The sequence below is a fragment of the Chenopodium quinoa genome, unplaced genomic scaffold (genome assembly GCF_001683475.1).
Source record: "Chenopodium quinoa cultivar QQ74 unplaced genomic scaffold, ASM168347v1, whole genome shotgun sequence".
Taxonomy (NCBI): Eukaryota; Viridiplantae; Streptophyta; class Magnoliopsida; order Caryophyllales; family Amaranthaceae; genus Chenopodium; species Chenopodium quinoa.
Genome location: NW_018744092.1, coordinates 3,920,074 through 3,942,938, shown reverse-complemented (window position 1 = coordinate 3,942,938; position 22,865 = coordinate 3,920,074). Strand labels below are relative to the sequence as shown.

Genomic DNA, 22,865 nt, shown 5'->3' with positions numbered 1-22,865 from the left:
ACCCGAAATGAAAAAAGAATTCTAATCAGTCCAGAGTAGCAATAATCAAGAATATCCTTAATGAAAACAATACGACCATATATAAGAATGGAGATGTTTATTATTTTGCAGTAAGCCAGTAACCATCACAGATTTGTAAAGTGCGTGATTGAAGTGCAAAATTTTCTAACATTTTCACCTACTCTCAGTGAAACCATGAATATATGAAAAAACATACAAGTTTCTATCCAGCACTTCAGGCTTGATGGAAACTCCAAGAGATATCATTGAAATATTAATTTATCTCGACCGCAGCCCTTTGTAAGCATGGAAAATGATGCAGCAAGAGTTGGCAGGCTTAGAGATACCACAAATTAGAGAGGGGAATTATTCATTCTGCCAACCTTCCTCAGGCAAAAAATCTAACTAAATCAGAGACCAACCTGTCGAAAACAAATGCATGTATTAGACAAACTCACAAATTGAATTAGAATATTAAAGCATAGCAAGAATTAAAAAATTGAAATTAACACAATTATTCTTAAAAAAAAGTGTATCCATCAATTATCCTAGCACCAATTCACCCAAATCCCAAACAACTGATTATAGCTGTCGTATGATATCATAATCTTACCCGGCAACCATAATGGCGACCTAGGATTCTAAATAAATAGAGCAAATAAAAAAGAAGAGTGGAAAAAAGTTGTAACAGAAAACTCACATGCCCACACAAAAAAACAAAATCCTTGACAAAAATTATGATTAGGATGTCCGCTATTTCCTAAAGAAATCAAATCATTCACATACAGAATTTGGAGGACGAAAACTCCAATATTCCAGTAATATATATAGTTCAGATATATAAACCCTTGATGTTTATGACATGCAAAGAGAGAATCATCATTTGTAACAAGTCATAAGAATTCTATAATTAGGAAAAACATAAATCTATATCAAAGTAGATCAGTCGACCCCACTTATGGGATTAAGGCTTTGATTGATTAATTGATGTATATCAAAGTAGATCTAACAGAGAATGAGTCAAAGCATAATATATTAAATTTAGGCAAAATTGGCCTCAATAGCACCAACTATTGAATAGCACAACCTTAATTGGGTGCAGAGAATAGCAAAACCTTAATCGGGTGCACTTTACATCACAAACTATTAAGTTTGGTGCAGAAAATGTCATAAATGACATTGGAGGCTGAAGATTTTGCCGAAAAAGTGATTTTTTTTTTTTAAAAAATTATTTTGATAATTTTAACCAATTTTTACCGCTTTTTTAATTTTCTCAAACGTATTTAGTTACTTTATTATACCTAGTACACGTGCTCCCTAATTACTTTTCTTTAACTTATTTTGTAGTGACATTCACGATGAATACAACAATTGGATTATGTTTAGCATAATAAAGTTTTCTAGTGTCATAAATTACATCGATTTTAACATATCATCATAACACTGACTAATACAATAATTTCATGAAATGATGAAAAAAAAGACAAATAACCAAATGCAGGTATTGAGCACATAAATAGAAATTGAGTTTCAAAATTTACCAAAGTACAATTTATAGAATGTCTGATTATTTGTCTAAGATTTTAGGATAGGTCTTCGTCTTCTTCCTCGTTCGCCTTGATGTTTTGGTTTTTTGTAAAATTAATTATATATATTGGGGGGTAATGCGTGAATTATAATAAAGGGGGCATGTCCTTAGTATAGTAAAGTAATTATATAGGTGAGAGAAAATAAAAAAGGGTAAAATTGGTTAAAAATATTAAAAATGTGCTTTTTCGGCAAAATCTTCAGTCTCTTATGTCTTTTATGACATTTTCTGCACCAAAGTTAATAGTTTGTGATATAGAGTACACCCGATTAAGGTTGTGCTATTCTTCGCACCCAACCTATAATTGGTGCTATTGAGGCCAATTTTGCCTTAAATTTATACTTGATTTTTTGTTTTTTGTTTTTTTTTTTTTTTAGTTGGGTTCAACTCCATACGTTCTATCTTCCCATAATCAGGTTTTTATGAATAGAAGACTTTACATGTGACAATTGTAGTGAATGAGAAATCAACTTGCAGCTCAACAATTTGATAGCCCTTAAATGTCAAAATTTAACCAAAATCAGTCAAAGGGGCAGATAGAAAATTTACATCATAGGCAAGTCCAAAGGCAACCCTTGAAAAGAGGATTACTCTTAGAACTAGAAACTACCATGACTTAAAGTATAAAGCAAAGTTTAAACAAGCTAAAACAAATTGATAAAGTATGGGCTTAGGCAATTAGTACCAGAAAACAGTTGATTGATGTCCCAACAAGAATACTGAAAACTTTTTAGAGAAGAGGAAACAAAAGAGTTTTCAATAATCCCAATATAAAATATTAACAAAATTTATCGTCGGCATTGCTAAAGATATATAGCTCCCTCGTACACAATGATCAGATTGTCATATGGCTTAATCTATATAGAAAGCTTCCAAACCAAGTACTCTAATACAACCTCCCCAAGTAGCCAAAAATTCACCATAGGACTCTAATATATTTCCATCATACTTCAAGCAAAACCAAGATTGTGGGACAGATTACATTGTGCTACAAGAAGCATTTTTCTTTTCTCAAGAAACACAATTATCAGATTTATCACCGAAGTTAAAGGTACAAGTAATGGGGATTTGGGCTATGTTCCTTTTGGCCAGTGTGCAATGTGCAGTGTGTTCACAACTCAAAACAATTGGCAGGTAGTGTAGAGACAGAATGTAAACAGAGGTGTAAAAAAATAATTAATGCAATAATCATAATCCAAGAACCAAATAAATGCCCACATGAATCTTTAACACATTAAGGCATTGAAACAATGATATATACCATGCCAAGCAAAAATAAGAGATTTTCCACCTCACAAATTCTGTATTTTGTATTGTATCAAGGCGATACGGAGAATATCATAGAAGTTGCTCTCATATTAATTCATTCTCTTGAGAACCTTTATTGAATCTCCAAAAGTATAACTAAAATTAAACTCCTGTACCCCACAAACAGTTGCTTCCTATCATTTCCAAATCTCTGCTCCTATAAATTACTTACACAGTCTAATTAACGTCTTACAGAAATAGATAGGCTATAACATAACCTATATTACCCTTCCCGCTTTCAATAAATCATTAAACCTACATAACATTTATATACTTAGGGGGTTAGCCACTGAACTCATTAGTCACTACATACTATTTGTAACATCTAAACGAACCCGATTCCATTGCTTGATACAGTAAAGTACTCTATTTTTACTCCCAATTCAGCAGGCAAGTTTTCAAGTTCAATTCACCTCCTTTCAAAAATCTAAAACAGATAAACAATATACCTGAGAAAGGTTGTACCTGCCTATCATATATATTATCCACGAACATCAAAGACCAACTCTAAGACCAGTGTTGCTTTATGGTATAGAATGTTGGGCTTCTAAAAAAGAGCACATTAAAAAAATGAAGGATACGGAAATGCGCATGTTTAGATGGATGTGTGGGAACACTCTAAGAGATAGAATCAGAAATAAAGCTAGTCGCAAGAAAGTGGGTGTCACAAGCATTGCAGACAAACCAAGGAAAAATCGCCTGCGTTGGTTCGGCCATGTAAGACTGACCAGGGTACACCGGTACGAAAAGTGGAAGAGTAGGAGCATGGAGAGGTTAAACAAGGTAAAGGGAGACCGAAAATGACTTGGTTGGAAGGAGTTAAGAAGGATATGAAGCATAGGAATTTGCATGAGAATGAGGTATATGATCGTAAGGGATAGAGGAGGAGGAAGATTTTTTACTATACGAAATAATCACTTTTAGTTCATGTAGCCGACCTCACTTATGGGATTAAGGCTTTGATTGATTGATTGATTGATTAAAAACCAACTCTAAATTGATTACGCGTCTAGAATATATACTTGCATACACTCGCAAGGACTCATAGGGCAAAGGATAGATAACACAAAACTACTATAAGGCATAAGTGTAGTTTTATAAAATATATTGTATCCTGGATAATGGGAGGTTAAAGCAATGTGACTATAATAAATGGAGTATTATTTAGTAATTTTACCACACTAGTTTTAGTTCACATTAAATCATTAATTGTATTGATTCATACCTTGCCCATTCTTTTACACATGAAACATATATACTGTCATAATTAGAATTCCAATTACTTTTTTTCCTTTAACTCATGTGGGGGTAAGAGATTGGAAAATTGGAACAAAAAAACAACTGGTTGAGTTGAAAGTACTTGCACCATATATATATATAAATAGAGGATAAAATACAGATGTATTTAGTGAAACAAACACATGAGAGGCTTATATGGAGTAAACATACAACGTCGACATCCACCCATTTTCTATAAGGTGCTCTTACTGAAAAATTCCTTCTTTTTCACCTAAATATCCCTTTAGTCTTATATAAACATATTGGAACTTAATTTAGTGCACTTACCGCCTATACTTAATTACTTATTAATAGTAAAACGAACTTGGAAGCCATTATCTAGACCTTTTCAAGCTTAGTGGTACTTACCTTACTCCCTTAGTTGCAAATTAGTTTACCTTCCTCAAAATGGCACAATGTTTTAGAAAAAAAATGCATGGACAGGCAAATTTAAAGATAGCACCACTAAAAAAAAGTATATGTGATAGGGCATAACAAAATTGCTCTTCCATATTTCTCAGTCTACACCCCCACAGATTTTCTGAAAAATTTGCAAATTTGTACCCCATGTTTGAATGAAAACAGTGGTAGTCCTTCCTAATTCCTACTCCCAACTCATCACAATACCCACCTTATCCAGCAACAATCTGAAGAATATGCAAATCTGCTCCCTTTCTCTAGAAAATAACAGTAGCTGTCTTCCCTTATCCCTTAATTTATATCAACTTTTCCAATAAAACCATCTCCCCACCCACCACCACCCCCCCAACACCCAACCATTGAAAGAGAAATTCCACCTATTTAATTACGTTGATCAAGCTAATGAAATCATTTTTTTTCTTGCTTTATTTCTGCTTAAAACATAGCACCGCTCCACCACAAATCCTCACGACGAATCGAATCCCATTTACTAGCTGTCCCCAAAAGCTTTCAACCCTTTTTCCCCGTTAAATGTTTGGAAACAAAAAAAGGCAGCAAGGAAATGAGGAATGTTGCAGGCAACGGTGATGATATGCTGGTGAAAATTCCAATGGAACAAAAGGAAAAACAAAATAAGAAAGGAGAGGAGTGTGTGTGTGTGTGTGTGTGTTGGGGGGGGGTGAAATATTTGGCCTGGAAGCTCTTGTAGAGTGATTTGATGTCTGGTGGAGAGGAGAACGGAAGGAGAGAGACAGGTGAGGATTGATGGTGCTCATGCTCAAAAGAAATAAAAGGAGGAGAGAGAGAGGGGGGGGGGGGTTAGGATTGCATGCTGAAAGATAGAGGGAGGGGTAGTGTGTGGGCAGAGAGAGAGAGAGAGGGGGGGGGAGAGAGAAGTTGATAGACAGAAATATTGCATAGATAGTTTAAACTTGCAAGTAACATTGCTTAGATATGTTAAGGTTAGGTAATATAGAATAACAAAAGTTGGTTAAGTGGACACTAATTAGGAATGGAGCATTAGTCAACTCCATTTTCTCATCAATACCCAGTTAACTGAAGGATGTATAAGCTAGATTGCTAGAATATGAATTTTTCAAATTTTAAGAACCAAAGATAGGAATTCTCTGAGCTCAAAATTTTTAAGTACTAAATCAATTCTTATACAGCACAGATATGTGCACCTCAGAACACTAGAACAGTAAGTATCTCCCCCAAAAAAGGCTGAAGAAATTAGAAATCAGCGCTTAATGATGAGTAAAAATTTCCATTTCAGCTCTAAGTCAGATTTTTCCAACCGTGTGGTACATTTGTGAACCTCAAGACCCATGACCAATGATTGACCTTAATAACAATCACAGAGACACTATCAATTACAAGCTAGTGCCCACAATCCATGTAAGTAGCACACTTAATTCCTAACTTCAGCTCTTAATTTCTAACTTTTATTACCGTGACAATTAAACATGAGCAAAGGAAGCATATTTTTCCAGCATTAACTACTCTCCAGCCACACCTGTCTTCAAAAGAGAAACCAGTCACAGAGTTGCCACTATCCACTAGCATCGCCAATCCCATATATATGTCCAAATTCGTTTAACAACCCAAATTAAACTTCCACGTTATCAGTTCAAAGAGAACAATAGCTAATAAAGTTAATTACCCGATGACATAAACCAACCAATGACTGCAGAAATTCATACTCTAAATGCTTAACTTGGCAAAAATGGCATTCTTTCTAGTCAACAATGTAGCAAAAGTAATCTTAACATAAACCCAACAACAAAACCACCTTAACCCTCCCAAAAACACATAAGAAAACCCAAATTCAATAAAAAAAAAAACAAATAATAATCACAATCAATACAAAGTTTCACCAATATAAATGAATTTCAACAAAGATAATAGATAGCATACTATATATCAATTCTTACCTCACTCCATGATCACTTTCGCACCAATTGCCTTCATCTTCTCAATAATCTTCTCCGCATCCTCCTTCGAAACTCCGGTCTTCAACACCGCCGGAGCCTTCTCCACCAGCTCTTTAGCCTCCTTCAAACCGTAATCAGTAAAACTCCTAACCTCCTTAATAATCTTAATCTTCGCCCCGGCCTCGAACCCGGCTTCCAATTTCAAATCAAACACAGTCTTCTCCTTCTTCACCTCCTCCACCGGCGCAGCCGCAGCACCGCCGCCAGCGCCACCCATTCCTCGGAGACTGAACCCCATTCCCGGCATCATCAACGAAACAATCGGCAAATCTTTAACCTCCAATTTCTTCCCAAGCAAACTTGTCAAGTCTGCCACTTCTAGCAATGTCAAATTCGAGATTTCGTTGGCGATTTCTGTGATCTTCGGCGCTGGTAACGGTGGTTTTGGCGACGATTCGTGAGCCGGAGTGGTGCTGTGATTGCGCGAGGAGATTGCATTTGATGATTGGATAAACCCTAAAAACTCGAGGCTAGGGTTTTGTCGAAGAGTTGAGAATTTGGGTGAAATGAATCGTAAATACTTCATTTTTGAGAACGAGTTGAAATAGGTGTTGACTGAGTGAGTGAGTCGGGAGGAGAGATTAAAACGTAGATAAACATAAACCCTTCAATTTCGATTTTTTGTAAGAATGATTTCGCGTTTTTTTTTTTTTTTTTTTTTTTTTTTGTAGTATGACTCGTCTTTTGACCATCAATATTTTTAATTAAACGTTAATAAAAATTATAACAAAATTAGTAGCATTATACTCCGCATAAAACACCAAAAGTTTTTGCATGTTAAACTATATCCGATTATTGTATACTAAGGAAATATATCAACACCATAAATATGAAAGTATGAAACTAATCTAAGCAAACATTTAAGCAAAGATAGTGTTCTCAATAGTCTCCTTCTGCTTAGCTTCCATCTTAAACTCAACAAGATACACGCACGTGATACTCACTCATCATTCACCTTTTGGTAATTTGGTATAATATCTTAGACTTAGTAGAGTCGTAGAGGAAAGCGAAGGGGTGAGTCTTAGACTTAGTAGAAGGTTTGAAATCCCATCACATATCCTGCTAGCAAGTTCAATTTCTTTCCCTTGTTTGTACTTAGAGCTGTCAATTCGGGTAAACGGGTCGGGTTTGGGTCGAGTAAGTGTGGGTCGGGTAAACTCGGGTCGAGTTAATTCAGGTTAATGTCGTAACCTATGCGGGTCGGGTTCGAGTTGGGTCATGCTTGAGTTGGGTCACGTCAGGTCATTTATCTTATCGGGTTTAGGTCTGGTCAATACCAAGTCAGGTTACATTCGGGTCGGTGAATAAGAGGTCGGGTTTAATTCAGGTTTTTACGGGTTAAAATGAGTTAGGATCATTGGGTTCAAGTCAATAATTACGGGTTATAATCAAGTCGGATCATTCTCGAGTTCGGTTCAAGTCAATAATTTGCGGATTACAATCAGGTCGGGTCATTCTCGCCTTCTCGGGTTCAAGTCGGGTTCAGTTCAAGTCAATAATTTGCGGGTTACAATCAGGTAGGGTCATTTCCAAGTCGGGTCTATATGAGCAAATAGCTATAATTAGTCTATGTAAGAAGTCGTATGTTTTGAAATATTAACTATTGAACTTATCATAGTAACTCGTTTGCACAAGCACACAAATACACAAGTGACAACGTAACTATATAACTATACTTTGATCAATATTAATAAGGTGGTCTAAATTGAATTTAAGGTGATTTGAAATCGGGTCAGGTCAATAAAAGGTTAGGTTGAGTTCAAAATGGGTCAGGAACAATTCGGGTTGAATTTGGGTCGGGTTAATAACAAGTTGTGTTGATTTTGAGTCGGGTTAGTAATAGATCATGTTGAATTTCGGGTCGGGTTATTAAAGGTTGGGTACAATCCGGGTTAGGTTAGTAACAGGTCGAGTTAAATTTAGGTCGATTTAGTAATAGGTCGGGTTTTGATGGGTTAAAACGGGTTTAGGTCAATATCGGTTCAGGTCGGTTTCGATTCAGGTCAATAATTTACGGGTTATATTCAGGTCGGGTCATCTCCAGGTCGGTTCATGTTCGGGTTCGAGTCTCAAATAATCTAGTTAACTTGGGTCTAGGGTTAGTTTCAGTTCAGGTCATATCTGGTTCGGGTCACCATTTTTCCGGGTTCAAACAGGTTAGTTAATAATCAATTTAGGGTCGGTATTTCGGGTCGGATCAGCTTTTAACAACTCTATTTGTACTCCTTGAAGGTAGTAGTAACATGATCCACTTTTCGCTTGCTTTCCTCCTCCTTTTTGTTCAATTGAAGAATTGATCCTCCAAGAAGCCCTTCTTACACCAATCACATTCTTATAGGCATATTTTTCTAACTTGTTATTGAGAAATTGAATAATGAATATAACATTGGCAACATTAAAGGAGATTCGTCAAATTAGAAGGACGTTTCAACACTGCATAATCGTCAAAGTTGACAGGGATGAAGTCCGTCGTCCTCATCACATAACAAACCAATGTCGAATTACTTTTACTAGTTTCTCTGTATTATCTTTGATGTGTTTAGGTTTCTGGTGTTTCTTTTTTCTATTTTGATTTTCTGCTGTTGTAAAATTAAAAAAAAAAAAAAAAAAGCACGTTACAAACCCCAACAATATTCTTTAAATCTAAACCAAAAGAGTAAAAAGTCTGTGGCCACTTTTACTTGGAGGTGAGTTGTGTTAGGTGCACCAGGGCCTAGTAGAATAAAAGTATTCCACTTGATATCACTAAACTTGTAAAAGATCAGAATTAAAATGGTCATTTACATTATTATTATCAACAACTAAATTAATAATCATCAATAATAATTTTATACTAAAAGTGAAACCTAGAGTGACACATGTCTTCTCTAGGTTGAAAATTTTTCCTCCATTTTATTTTATTTTCTAAATTTTTTTCTTTTTTTATGCTACATCTCCATTAAATTTGTTTGTAACTCAAAATATTTTCTTTCCATTTTGACAATTATATTTATTTTTTAGAAAACAAGTTTATAACCTTGATAAACAAAAATTGTATATCAAAGGTGTATATGTAAATTACATTTAACTTTTGGTTACCTGTTGTTTTCTCTCTCCTCCTTCAACTTGTCGGAAATGGTGGTATGAAGATGTATTTAATGGAGGAAGGAAAACTCAGCTACCCTTTAGGGTTAACCATGTCATTAATTTCTCCTTTTGTTAATAGGGTTTTCGTTTAATTTCACCGGCTTGGTGTCAAACGGACTTGGAAGAGGAGGTGAAAGTGAGTAGAGATTGGAAAAGAAGATTAAGGTGGGTGAGAAGAAAAAATATGAACAAGAGGAAGAAGATGAACATGAAGAAGAAGAAGAAGGTGAGAGGAAGAAGAAGATGAATAGTAGCAAACGGTGAGTTAATGGTGTTAACTCCAAAAATCTGTCCAACTTGTCATAGTGGCGCACAAACAGTAAAAATATATTTTTTAATCAAAAAACACAATTTTCAATGCAACTTATTTACGAAAATGTCATTTGATATCAAGGTTATAAAATGAGGCTTGCTCTTTATTTTTCCAAATACATACACTCAAATTTAATAATTTGATATATTTGAGTAGTGTATCTTAAAATTATTTTTTTTTTGGTAAATTATTTTTGAATTAACATTAAAAATAAAAATAACATCAGAAATCGTGCGTCGCACGAAACTTAACAATAGTTCATATATAGAATTGAATTTCAAAATTTAATTAGCTTGCAACAAATTATTATCGATCTGCCAAGAACTGCACGGTTGTGGCCTGTGGCTGCGAATATATCTTAAAATTAATCCATCCAAACCACATTTTCCTTGTACTTGATACAATTGTATTATTAGCTTCTTAACAATGCCAAGAGGCATTTATCTACACCTATATAATAATGTTGTGAAATAACAAAATTTAACAAAACTAAAACTTGATCACTATTTTTATTTGCTCTTTAATTTCTCAAGATATACCGTAACTTTAAATCGTAAACCAAATCAAACCGCTAAGATACAATTTAGGGCTTGTTTGACATCATTTTTTGTTTTTAATTTTCAGCATTTGAAAACAAAAAAACCAAAAAAAGGAAACAAGAAAAAGGTGTTTCCACTTTTCTGTTGTCAGTTTTCAAAATTATCATGATCTTAATAAATTTGACTAATTTTTTTATTCATTATATTTCATATATCATATGATTTTTGAAAAAAAAAAAAAAACAGAAAACCACAGCGATGCCAAACGAACCCTTAGTTTGCGGTTTGGTACGGTTTAAACCAAACTCCGTATATCCTTATTCATCAATTGTTGATTAACGACCATCCTAATCCCCAAAACCAACCATTTTAGTAGACTAACCCCACACATCCACAAGAGCCAACCACCTCCACCACCAACTTCCGATCATGCCGGTGTTCAAAACCCCCTTCAATGGCTACTCCGTCAAATTCAGCCCCTTCTACGAACACCGCTTAGCCGTCGCAACCTCCCAAAACTTCGGCATCCTCGGCAATGGCCGCCTCCACATCCTCGACCTCTCCCCCATCCCATCTCCCACCCCCATCTCCGAACTCACCTTCTTCGACACCGCCGACGGAATCTACGACGTCGCCTGGTCTGAATCCCACGACAACCTCCTCGTCGCCGCCGTTGCCGACGGCTCCCTCAAGCTCTACGACCTCTCTTTACCCCCTCAACAAAACCCTTCTCGCTCTCTCGCTGAACACACCCGTGAAGTTCATTCCGTCGATTGGAACCCAACTCGCCGTGATTCCTTCGTTTCTGGTTCATGGGATGATACAATCAAGCTTTGGACCGTCGATCGCCCCACCAGTGTGCGCACCTTTAAAGAACATGCGTATTGTGTTTACTCCGTTGCTTGGAATCCCCGGCATGCCGATGTTTTCGCTTCGGCTTCCGGGGATTGCACGGTTCGGGTTTGGGATGTTCGTGAGCCGGGCTCTACTATGATCATACCTGGTCATGAACATGAGATTTTGTCTTGTGATTGGAATAAGTATGATGAGTGTTTGCTGGCTACTGGGTCCGTTGATAAGACGGTTCGGGTTTGGGATGTGAGGAGTTATAGGACTCCCATTGCTGTTCTTGCTGGTCATGGGTATGCTGTAAGGAAGGTTAAGTGTTCGCCGCATCGCCGGAATATGGTTATGAGTTGTTCATATGATATGACTGTTTGTATGTGGGATTTTATGGTGGAGGATGCTTTGATTGGGAAGTATGATCAGCATACTGAATTCGCGGTTGGGATAGATATGAGTGTTCTTGTTGAAGGGTTGTTGGCTAGTACTGGTTGGGATGAGATGGTTTATGTTTGGCAACATGGAACTGATCCTAGAGCCACTTAGCATTGTTTTTTTAATGGGGGTTTTGAGAGAGGAGGTATGTTGTACTTGCTTGTGTTGAGTTATTTATGTCTAAATGTTGATATATTTAGTATTTAATAAGATCATGTAACACAACTTTTTTTTTTTGAATGTAATCGGAATGAGTTGATTATGCATCACCCCTTCTTGGGTTGTCCAATGTCCTTAGTTTATATTTAATGCTGTGTATATGGATGCAAATAGAAACGTAAATTGTGATTGTTCCGAAAATGTTAGTAATTGTTTATATGATGTTGGTAGTCTTTACTGCTGTGCTGAATCGCTGAGTTACAAGTTTGACTTGCTGAACCTGAGGAAGTAGGAACTAGTTTGGACACTCTTCATCCTTGCCATATTCTTTATCATAAGAATGTGCACATGCTGTACATTATTAGGATTCAGGGATTTGGCTTTATCACTTTATTTTTTTTGAGATTATCTCTATCTAAGAATTCAAGGGTTTATAGAATATTCCCCATAAGTAGACTTGCACCCTCTCTCTTAAGTGAAATTCATTATATTGCAACTTACTTAGAGCTGGATCAATAATAGTAAATTGTATATAGCAAAGATTCGGAGGAGGACCGTTTCATCTCACATACCTGGACAACCTGGTACTTCTGTCCATATTGCAAGTTACATGTATGACATCGAAGTGCTTGTCAGGTAAAGGAAGATATCTTGAAGGTTTATTGTTAATTGTCGGAAGGAGGCAAGGAGCTTAATGGAATTGAGAATATGGAGTTTTAAAGTTGTTCAGTGCCTTCTACTTCAAAGCCAATTTGAGGTCTCAATCCTCTTTCTTCTCTAAGTTTCTATGCTTGATGGTATTGTACTTGGTATTTTCATTCATTTATATATGGAAATTTTGTCTAAAACCACCCATTAAATCCACTTTTTTTTTGTCCAAAACCATCCACAATAAAAATTGTTGCCCAAGACCACCCAAATTAAATTTTTTGTTGTCAAATGCCACCTATTACCGAAAAGACCTTGACTAAATTTTCCGGCATTGACCCTAGTACGTGCCTTGCACGTGACTTCCCCTTCTTCTTCTTCTTCTTCTTTTTTTTTTATTTATTTATTTTATTTTTTTTCCTTTTCATATTTCCTCTCTTCTCTCTCCATATTCTAATACCCATCCTCTCATCTTCATCATTCCATGGCTCCTAACCTTTCTTCATCTTCTACTCCTCTCACCCTTGTTTGTCTTTAATTTGTTAATCAATTTCATGTTCTTTGTTTCCTTTTTGCCCCAAATTAAAGGAACCCAATTCTTTAAACAAGCAACAAGTGAATTCGTAATCTGCCATCATCACCACCATCCCCATTTCAATAGGAAGCTACCTGGTAGTGGTCAGCTGGTCGTTGGTCATGGCTGCCATGGGTAGTTCGTTGCTGATTGTTTGTAGATCTAGGGTTTGGGTTGTGGTTCGATTCCGGGAGAAAAAAACAAGGGGTACAATAATTGGGTAATTGATTTTCCATTGGAGCGTACCTCAAGCTTTAAGTTCTCCATTGAAGCCACCTCTATTTCTGGGTGGGGCTGATTTCCGGGTTAGGCTGTGGCATGGGAATGGGTAGGTGGGGTTGATTTTGTGTGGGTGATAGGTTTTATCGAGGTGGGATACGAATTAGGGATAATTCGAAGGATGTTGCTACTATTCAACAATGGGTGATAAGAATTTCAGAACTTAAGAAGTAACAATGGAGATTGAAGAGAGAACAGGGGAGAAGAGAGGAGAGAGAAGAGAGAAGAGAGGGAACCCAAAACAAATCGAAGGAAAAAAAAGAAAGAACAGGGAGGGAGGGTCATTAAACATCACGTGCAAGTCACGTGGGTCAAGTGAACGCCGGAGTTTTGAGTTAATGCCGGAAAGATGAGTCAGGTGGCGTTTGACAACAAAATTTTTAATTTGGGTGGTCCTGGGCAGCATTTTATTGTGGGTGGTTTTAGACAAAAAGTGGATTTAATGGGTGGTTTTAGACAAAATTTCCTTTATATATTTATTAGTTAGAACCTACTACGCAGTAGTATGTTTCTTACCCTATATAGAATTTGGCTAGCTTAATTGACTTAAATCGTGGTTGGTGAAATAGTTCCTTTCCTGACTTACATGAAAGACTCCTTGGGAAGTTCAGCTTTGAACTTATCATACATCCTTGCAAATACATACTGGGTCGATGAATTTGTCTGCTGGTTCTTGGTTACTGTTTTTTCCCTCAAAATCCTGGAATTATATTGATTATATTTGCTTGGTTTTGACCTGAGGCTGTAAGCCCTGATCGTCGTTTTATTTGTTTGTTTTCCTAGTTTTGTTTTGTGAGACTTCTCCTTTTTTATTACTCCCCAGTCCCCACTAGTTTTCTAATCGTTGATGTAATGTTGGGAAACTTTACTTTTATGCAGGGTTGCTGAGGTATATGTTTGACGTGCTTTACCTTAGTAACTAGTTTGGACATTCTACATCCCCGCCATATTTCTTTATAATTTAAGATTGTGCACACAGTGTACATTATTAGGATTCAGGAATATCCCTAGTTGAGGACTCAAGGGTTGATAGAATATTCCCCATAAGTGAACTCTAGCTCCTTCTCTTAGGGGAAATCCATTAATTTACCAATGAAATGTAAAGAACCGTGCATGGGATCAATAATGGTAAATTATGTATAGCAAAGATTCAGGGGAGGGATGGAGGAGGATTGTTTCATCTCACATCCCCGATATCTCTGTCCTTTTTAAACAGAAGAAGTAAAGCTTGTTTGGGCAGTTGAAGTAAATTGTATGTTTATTCTTCCGTATTTGAGTTGAAGAGATGGAATTATGTGGCTTTGGAAAGTGGAAGAAGGTAGCTGTTGTTAGCTCAATTGAATATAGAGATGGCAGTTATAGTAAACCTACCTGAAAAAAAAAAACGAAAGCTAAAATATAATAACTTACTTTAGGAGTAGCAGTAGCTGCTGGAGGTTGTTGAATGCTTGTAAGCTGTAACAAATGTTGACTGGTTTTTAGGGACCCATTGTAGCACCACTGTCACAGGGTAATAGGGTCTTAAACCTTGGTCTAGGTGTCTGGCTTCCAGTTCACATAGATTTGGTCCACACTATTGCATTGATTACAAAAGGATGAAATTCAATTTTTGAAGTTTGGTTCCAGTATCTGGCCATTTGTATCTTGTATCAGGTGTAAGATAGGTTTATGAAGAAGTTTGATAACACCCATTCTCAGTCAAAAGTTTAGAAAATGAAAGTTTGAAGTTGCTTTTAAATGCATTCATCAGCACATAATAAAGGCACTCCAAAAAGGCTTTCAATTCTTACTGAAACGAGGGAGGGGTGTTGTAAAAGGGCCATTAGGATACATTGTTATATCTAGGACTTAAGGTTAGTTAAGGTTTTTCAGTTAGTTGTAAGAGTAACATGTATGAGTGTATGACATCGGAGAGATTGTCAGGTAAAGGAAGATAGCTTAAAGGCTTATTGTTAATTGTCAGGAAAGAGGACAGGAACTAATGGAATTATAGGTATGGAGCTTAAAAGATGCTCAGTGTTAACCAATTTGAGGTCTCAATTGTCTTTCTTCTCCTAGTTTCTATCTTTTATGTTTATCATACTTGGTGTTTTCAATCATTTATTTGTATATTAAGAAGTTGGATCCTACAAGTATGTTTCTTAACCTATGAAGAGATTGGGTAGCTTAATGGACTTAAATGATGATTAGTGAAATAGTTTCTTTCCTGACTTACATGAAAACCCCCTTGGGCAGTTTAGCTTTCAGCTTATCATACATCCTTGCAAATACATACTGAGTCCATAAACTTGTCTGCTGATTCTTGAGTATTCAGTTTTTGTTTGTTTGTTTTTTATATTTTTTTCCAAACTCCTGGTATAATATTAATTATATTTGCTTGGTTTTGAGTTCTTGACCTAGGCTGTAATCCCTTATCTTCATTTTTTGTTTCTATTTTGGTTTTCTTTTGTGAGGCATCTCCTGTATTGTTACTCACCAGTCTTCACTAGTTTTCTAATATGTTTGGGGAAGTCTAATAACTTGAAAATAAGAATGGGATGGAGGGAGTAGTATAACTAGTACTCCGTACTTTGTATCAATTATAATTAGCTTGGTCTTGCTAAGTGGTTTAGGAGGTACCGTTTTTTTCATTACCAGATAATTTCATATTAAGGAAAAAGTTTCTGGATATTGCACTTGTTCAATTCAGGTGGGTGTACATGACTTTTGAAGTTCATCTTATTAGCTAGTCAGCTACTCATGCAACTAAGGTGTTTACCTTTGATTAGCATGATTGATAGACTACTTGAATTTGTGGAAACAAAGGGTCAGTGCGGTGACAGCCACTCTTATCTTCTGTCTTTGAATTTGGTGAATAGTCAACCTGAACAGGTACCTCATTTGAACCGCAGCTCTCTTTTTTGCCAAATGACAGGTCTTGAAACTTGTTCCTCGGGAAAGGTTGTGTTTTCGTAGTAGTTGCTGCTCCATTGTTGAACAGCTGTTTGCTGGAGTTGTCTTCCATTGGGGAAACTTCAATTTGGCGAGTGCCCATCCGTTGTTAGAGCCAGCTCCAGCCCATGTTTGGCTCAATGCCATCAGATTTTGTATGATTCTTCTTTGAGCAGATTTTTAACTGAATGAATGTTACCAGATCAAATTGTTCTCGTCGAAGGATAAACTGTCGGAACTTTTTCAGATACAGGAGTACAGGACGTGTTATTTCTTCTAGTTCCCTGCACCCAGTCACCCACTCTCCTATTAATCTTTAAATTTCCTTGATCGTCAATTCTTCATGCATCTCCTTGATGTATAGATTAGTATGAGATGGGGGAGCAATGAGCAATTGTGCATAGCAATACATTTTATTTTATTTTTTGAAGGCTGTGTACCTGTTAAGAAAAGGCAATGCCAATGCCCTCTCTCAGCATGTCATTGCTCCTATTTTGTTCTGATACCTCATGAAAAGAGCCTTTTTTTTTTCTTTTTTTTTTGACAAAAAGTATTACAAAAAAATAAAATAAAAGCGTAAACAAAGGAGTTGATGACGACGCGCCAAACCAGCCAAAAGATGAGCATAAGTAATAGAAGGCGGAAATAATCTGTCGTATCTCCCGCATAATCCAAATAACTGAAATAGTGTTTGAAGTCTGACCCCAAATCAGCGTCGGAACCGAACAACAATCAGTGAAGATCCGAACATTGGAGAAGCCCCTATCCCGCACATGACACAAACCTAGTAAGCAAGCCATCAATTCAGACTGAAGACCCGAAGTAGTGAAACCCGCCTGAGCCCCTCCCCCAACAAACGGGGAAGATAAACCAGGGGAAAGATACTAGCCCATGCCTGCACGTTGATCCCCAGCATTCCAAGCCCCATCAAAAGTAAGGCAAATTTCATATATGTCCAAAGACTTACTCAACATATGTGTTAGCCAATTAGTAAGGCAAAACTCAGGAGGACACGAGGGTTGACAAAGCAGGACAAGTTTTGAGCTGCTGAGCTTTGAGTAGCCCAATTAGTAGCCATAGCAATAATCCCAGCTGGAGGATAAACCTCCGAGCGGAAACGAAGTTTATTCCTTGCTAACCAAACAGCCCACAGAAGGCCTAAAACACCATCCAGACCTGTTCTAATCCTTAGAGGCCGCAAACCGGCTAATAGTATCATTTAACTAAGTCTCAAAATTCCGCTCCATAGATAAAGCTCGAAAGGCATCCAAAGGATGGGAGGCCCAGACATAACGAATAAACTCACTGTGCTGGAAAATATGAGACACCGTTTTATTAGACTGAGGACAAACCCACAAGTAGCATCAACTGGAACTCCTTTAAGGTCAGTTGGAAGAGCATTTAAACTATATTGAATCAATTAGTAATCATTTTCCATACAATTACGCATATTCACACAAGTAAATAAGACAAAATTAGTCTAATTTTCCCTAATTACCCAAATCGCATAAAAACCCTAACTTCAAAATAACATATAGAAATAACTTACTCGTAGGGGGAAGATTTCCAGAAAAGTACTAAGATTTCCCTCCAGTTCAGATTGTCGTTCGCTTTAGCTTCTATATTCGCCCTTCGCTTTATCTTCTCTCTTCTTTGAACTGAAAGGGTTTTGTTCTGAAAGGGTTTTGTTTTCTCTCTCTTCTTTTAATTTCAATGCCCTTTTTGTTTTCTCTTTCGTCCCTTTTAATTTCGAATTGCCTTTTCCTTTTTTTGTTTATTTTATTCTTTAATTTGCTCAGCCGACAATTTCAAAAGAAGGGGGTCCACCACTACAACTTCTGTCTTAAAAAAATACAGAATTACTAATTTAACCTCCCCTAGAGGCCTCTAAGACAAAAGTTCAATTCCTAGAGCCTGAGAAATGCTCTTTTGGTAAATCAAAATTAAAAACTTATTTCTATTTTAAGGTTGTACGAGTACTATTTAAAAATATTCTCCACTTTTTGATGAGTTGTCATCACTTTTTGTACTAATAATAACTTTTTACATCAATTTCCAATACTTTCTCTCTCCCTCTATTCAATTATTCTCAACCACTTTTTTTTTTCTTTCTCTATCTCTCTCTAATTATGTAATTCCACCAACTTTCTTAATTTTCGTGAAAAAATTCAAATAGGTCTTTAATAAAGAGACAGTTCGAGTATTATAAAATAGATGTAAAAGAAAAGTGTTGCGATTATTACGAAACACGAGAGTATTAGCAAAGACGTTAGCAAACTGACATTGATCTACTTTTAAAAGGGTTATTTAATTTTTTTTTTCTTTTTGAAAGAAAAAGGGTTATTTAATTTTAATTAACAGTAAGCATGAATATAATAAATAAATAAATAAATAAACAGTACAAAGTTCAGCATTAGTAGACATAACGATATACTCCCTCCGTCCCAATTTATTAATCCGTTGTTTAAAAAAAAAGGAGGGGAGGAGATTAGAGAGAGAAGCGATGATGATAGCAATGTGCTCAGCTTCAAATGTCAACACTGACCACTTACGCTCTCAACTCGATCAGCTTCACTCCGAAGCTCACATTACTCGAAGAAAAGGTCGCACCTTTCTCCCTTAATTTCACATTGTTAGATTTTTTACCTTCTTCAATTTCGTTGTTGGAAGAATTTTCATCATCTGTTGATTCATGTTTTTTAATTGTTCGTTGGATTTCTATGTTAGCAACGCAATTTATGAGATATGATTTTTTTTTTCCCCTGAAGCTTTAAACCCTTAAATTTGTGGTTTTCATCCTATAATTGATGATTGTCATACTTAATTATTTTTTTCTGTTTCTATTTTTGTGGGATATGCTGATGATGGGTTATACTTATTAGGCTTTTAATGTATGTGTGTGCTTGTGAGAGCTCTTTGTGGGTGTTTTAGCATAGAAGCATATTTGTAGCTTTGTAGTTAATTTGACTTGAGAACTTGCTGGGAATTGCAAGCACATACCCGAGAAACGAGTGTGCTAACAATTTTGTGATGGATTTTGTCAGTGGGTAAAGATTTTGGGCATATTTGTAGCTTTGTACTGGTAATTAATTTGACTTGAGAACTTGCTGGAAATTGATTTCAATGAGATGCAACTAGGAACGAAATTGTATAGAAATCTAGTGATGAAATGGATATAATATCGTAAGCCCCATTATGTGGGTCTAGTACATTCAGAGGTGTTAAGTGAGGAAGCTTTTGTTCTTCGCCGCTGCAAATTCTTTAGACAATCTTTAGTGATGATATGTTCGGGCACAAGAGATGACAAGATCCTTTTGATGACTTTTAACGGAGTAGAAACTAATAAGTGCTAGAAATTCTGCTGGATTCAATTTTCCTTTGTCTTTCTTGGTTTTTTTTTTTTTTTTTTTTCAAATCATTAGCTTTGATAGTTCAAGTGGGCTAATAAACTGATTTTTAGGAAGACTTTAAGATACTCTATTAATAAGGATTGTTTTGGATCCATTCATGTCATCTTAATTTCAATTTTTGGATTTTAAATTTCAAAAGCGGAATCAAACTGGAAGACCATAAGGGGGAAAAAGTTAATACGGTGGAGATGCTACATGCTTTTGATGGGATAGTGACCATGTTGCCATAAAGTATTGCAAATTTAAGGGATTATTACTGTATAATGAGCTCATCAAACGTGATCATTTTTATGTTGGCTTTGGTTAAATCTTAATGAAACGATGACAACCACATTTATGTTTTAGATATACCTGTTCAAAAATGGTGAAAGCTTCTATGAAATGAGAATAAAAAACTGTTTGATTTTTTTATTTTTTTATATATATATATAAAAGTTTCAGCATATATATTTATGAATCTAGGAGTGCATTTAGTTAATAACAAAACATGACATACAGTGACAAGGATCTGTTAGAGTTTGTCCAGCTAATAATGCAAGATTCAGGCTCCTACGGCTGTCAGAAGCAGCTGAAAACTTATGCCGGCAAGCAGCTGTAAGTGTACGCAAGGGAAAAGATGATGATGCTAGGGAGCTTCTTTTCCAGAAGAAGAAAATTATGTCAGCTTTAGAAAAGTCAAAAGGTCGCGTAGAATTGCTTGACGAGCTTGCAGCAAAACTTAATGAGGTACGCAATAGAACAAGACACATGCAGTCTACGATGATTTGGTTAAAGTTGGTTAACTAGTCATTTGTCATGTAAAATTCTCTTGGATCCACTAGAGTTAGTTTGATATAAAGCCTCTATGTCTGTGCTTTTGCGTTCTGAAAAATTCATATCATCTGCATTTATGGCATGCCAACTGTTGAAATGCAGAGGAAAGTAAAGTTGTCCTATTGGTCGCAACTGTTTATGGCTTTCCTTCATTTTATGACTGCTTAGGATTTTCTCCTTTAGTAGCTGTTTAGGGCTATCTCACGTGATCCTAATGGCTCTTTCTGGTTTCTTGTTTTAAAAATGTAGCCCTCTGTGTTCCCATACCAATGACAGTTTTATCGCTTTCTAGGCAATATCTATCAAAGAAGCGCAATTAGTCAGAAATGTAGCATCGGATCTTGATATTAATGGGGATGATGCTGGAGATCTTGTACGGATTGTTTCTCCTACACAAGATAACGGGACGATTTTAGATAATGAAAGCCACACCACCTTCAACCGATCTGAATTTAGTGAAGACCAAGAACTAAGTCTCGATATTGAAAGGGAAGGAGATATTTCGTCTTATAGTCAAGCAGAAGAAGTTCCTGGAAGCTTCAGCAGTGAAAATGAAGCAAACATGCTTAGTAGCTTCGGAGGTCCATCATCTTATATTGATTTTTTGGAGGATCTTGACCAACAATTAAACAATATTGAAAGTGACTTGGCCTTGGTACTAGTTAATGAGGAGATACCCAATAACACCAAAGTGCAACAGTTGAAAATTCTTGAAAACATTCGTAGTGCTAGAGGGAGGTATCTTTTTATTCTTATTGAATTCATCTCATAGTTCCCTTTTCTCTTTCGAGGCTTCATTGTTCATACTTCATAGGTCTATCTGAAATCTGTTATATTGTCGTCTTTGCAGGATACGCAATTATGTCAAGGAAATCACGGCGACTAGGTAGATGCTTGTCTAGGTTTCCAGAGGAGATGTCCCTCACAAGAGGTTAGTGGAACTCACCCTTCTAAGAAATAGCATTAAAAAAAACATTAGCTACTTTTAGGTATATCCTCAAATCAGTAAGACCCTTTTTTGAACTAGAGAGTACTAACCATTCACTTGCATATACCTTATGGAGCCAATTTATCTACCATAAACGAGATACATTTTTGTTTAAGGATTTAAACAGAGGGCTGTAAGGTGGAATAAAGTTGATTTGTGAGCATTCTAACATTACCATGGTGGTGGCTTCTACCATCCCTATGTCCCCCCCCCCCCTCTCTCTCTCTCTCTCTCTCTCTCGGATCACGAATGTTCATTATTCTTTAGACTAGGTAATGCACTGAAGTATCTGAAGCTGTATCATGCTGTGCCCATTTCTTAATTCTTATGCCCATCTTCTGCTTATTTATTTAGTTTGTAGTGCACTGAAGTATCTGTGTCATCAGCTTTTCTCATCATTTCAATATTCTTTTATCAGGCCGCTTTTCACAAATAATGGAAAGACTGTTATTGAGAGTGTTTGTTTATGGGTAACTTGAGGGAGATCATATCCATGGCTCTACAGCAACTCAAGGACCAGGAGCCAGACATGTAGCGGTAGTGCAAGTCATGATAGGGTTCGAATCAAAAGTCGAAGTCCAGAAATGAATATCAAAGAAGAAAACATCAGTCTTGCACTAAGTAGTGTAGAAAGAGCAGGCCACTTCATGCACCCTAGTGGCTGTTTAGCAGTTCAAAGTTGCAGTGACCAACTTGACTCAGAGATAAGTGTCGTGTTCACAGGTTTTGCTTCAATATATGAAGCTGTGAACATACTGCAATTATAGTACTAATTCATACTGTGAACATATCTATTGAACATAGCATGGTTGTAGGGCAGAACTATGTATCTACACTTAGCCACTTTGTTTCATCGTCTTCGTCTGGATCTTCCTACAATTTGCTGGACTAAAAATTTCTAAGCATTAATTTACTTCACTCTTTGTATTAGTTCAGATTTCTGTTAGCATCCTTAGTTCAAATCTTTGTACTTGCACGGTTTCTGTTGTCGTTGATTGTTCTGAGAGCAACCCAGGTGACATTATTGTTTTCAAAGAATGCATATTGAGTCAAATCAGAGGATATTCATGTTGTAGTTTTTTATAACTTGTATGCTAGTGATTTGAATGCTTTAGTGCTGGTTTCATATTCTGTCACTGGAAAAAATAAAAAAAGCTTATGTTAGTCATGGCAAAGGCTAATTTTTTGGTTGAAGTAGTTCGGGTTCTGCGCTTTTTAT

At 36.3% G+C, this 22,865-nt stretch overlaps 3 protein-coding genes across 5 annotated transcripts; 2 read left to right on the top strand and 1 right to left on the bottom strand.

The window, feature by feature from the left end:
• Positions 1–57: 57 nt before the first annotated feature.
• Positions 58–7,412, bottom strand: LOC110691923 (50S ribosomal protein L7/L12-like). The gene is made up of 2 exons (XM_021868907.1): positions 6,529–7,412; positions 58–422 (listed from the first exon to the last, which is right to left on the bottom strand). The coding sequence occupies exon 1, from the start codon at positions 7,112–7,114 to the stop codon at positions 6,530–6,532; it is 585 nt and encodes a 194-aa protein (XP_021724599.1). The 5' UTR covers positions 7,115–7,412; the 3' UTR covers positions 58–422; position 6,529.
• Positions 7,413–10,803: 3,391 nt separating this feature from the next.
• Positions 10,804–16,657, top strand: LOC110691920 (peroxisome biogenesis protein 7-like). The gene is made up of 2 exons (XM_021868902.1): positions 10,804–11,989; positions 16,419–16,657. Exon 1 carries the CDS (start codon positions 10,996–10,998, stop codon positions 11,953–11,955), a length of 960 nt encoding a protein of 319 aa, XP_021724594.1. The 5' UTR covers positions 10,804–10,995; the 3' UTR covers positions 11,956–11,989; positions 16,419–16,657.
• A 2,196-nt stretch (positions 16,658–18,853) lies between these two features.
• Positions 18,854–22,729, top strand: LOC110691921. Of its 3 annotated transcripts, none has more exons than XM_021868903.1 (5): positions 18,854–19,038; positions 20,372–20,571; positions 20,951–21,396; positions 21,509–21,589; positions 22,065–22,729. In XM_021868903.1, the coding sequence occupies exons 1-4, from the start codon at positions 18,939–18,941 to the stop codon at positions 21,546–21,548; spliced, it is 786 nt and encodes a 261-aa protein (XP_021724595.1). In that variant the 5' UTR covers positions 18,854–18,938; the 3' UTR covers positions 21,549–21,589; positions 22,065–22,729. The 3 variants fall into 3 exon arrangements, with proteins under 3 accessions (XP_021724595.1, XP_021724597.1, XP_021724596.1); XM_021868905.1 differs by having other exon boundaries at positions 18,906–19,038; positions 20,391–20,571; XM_021868904.1 differs by having other exon boundaries at positions 18,906–19,038; positions 20,344–20,571.
• Positions 22,730–22,865: the final 136 nt, after the last annotated feature.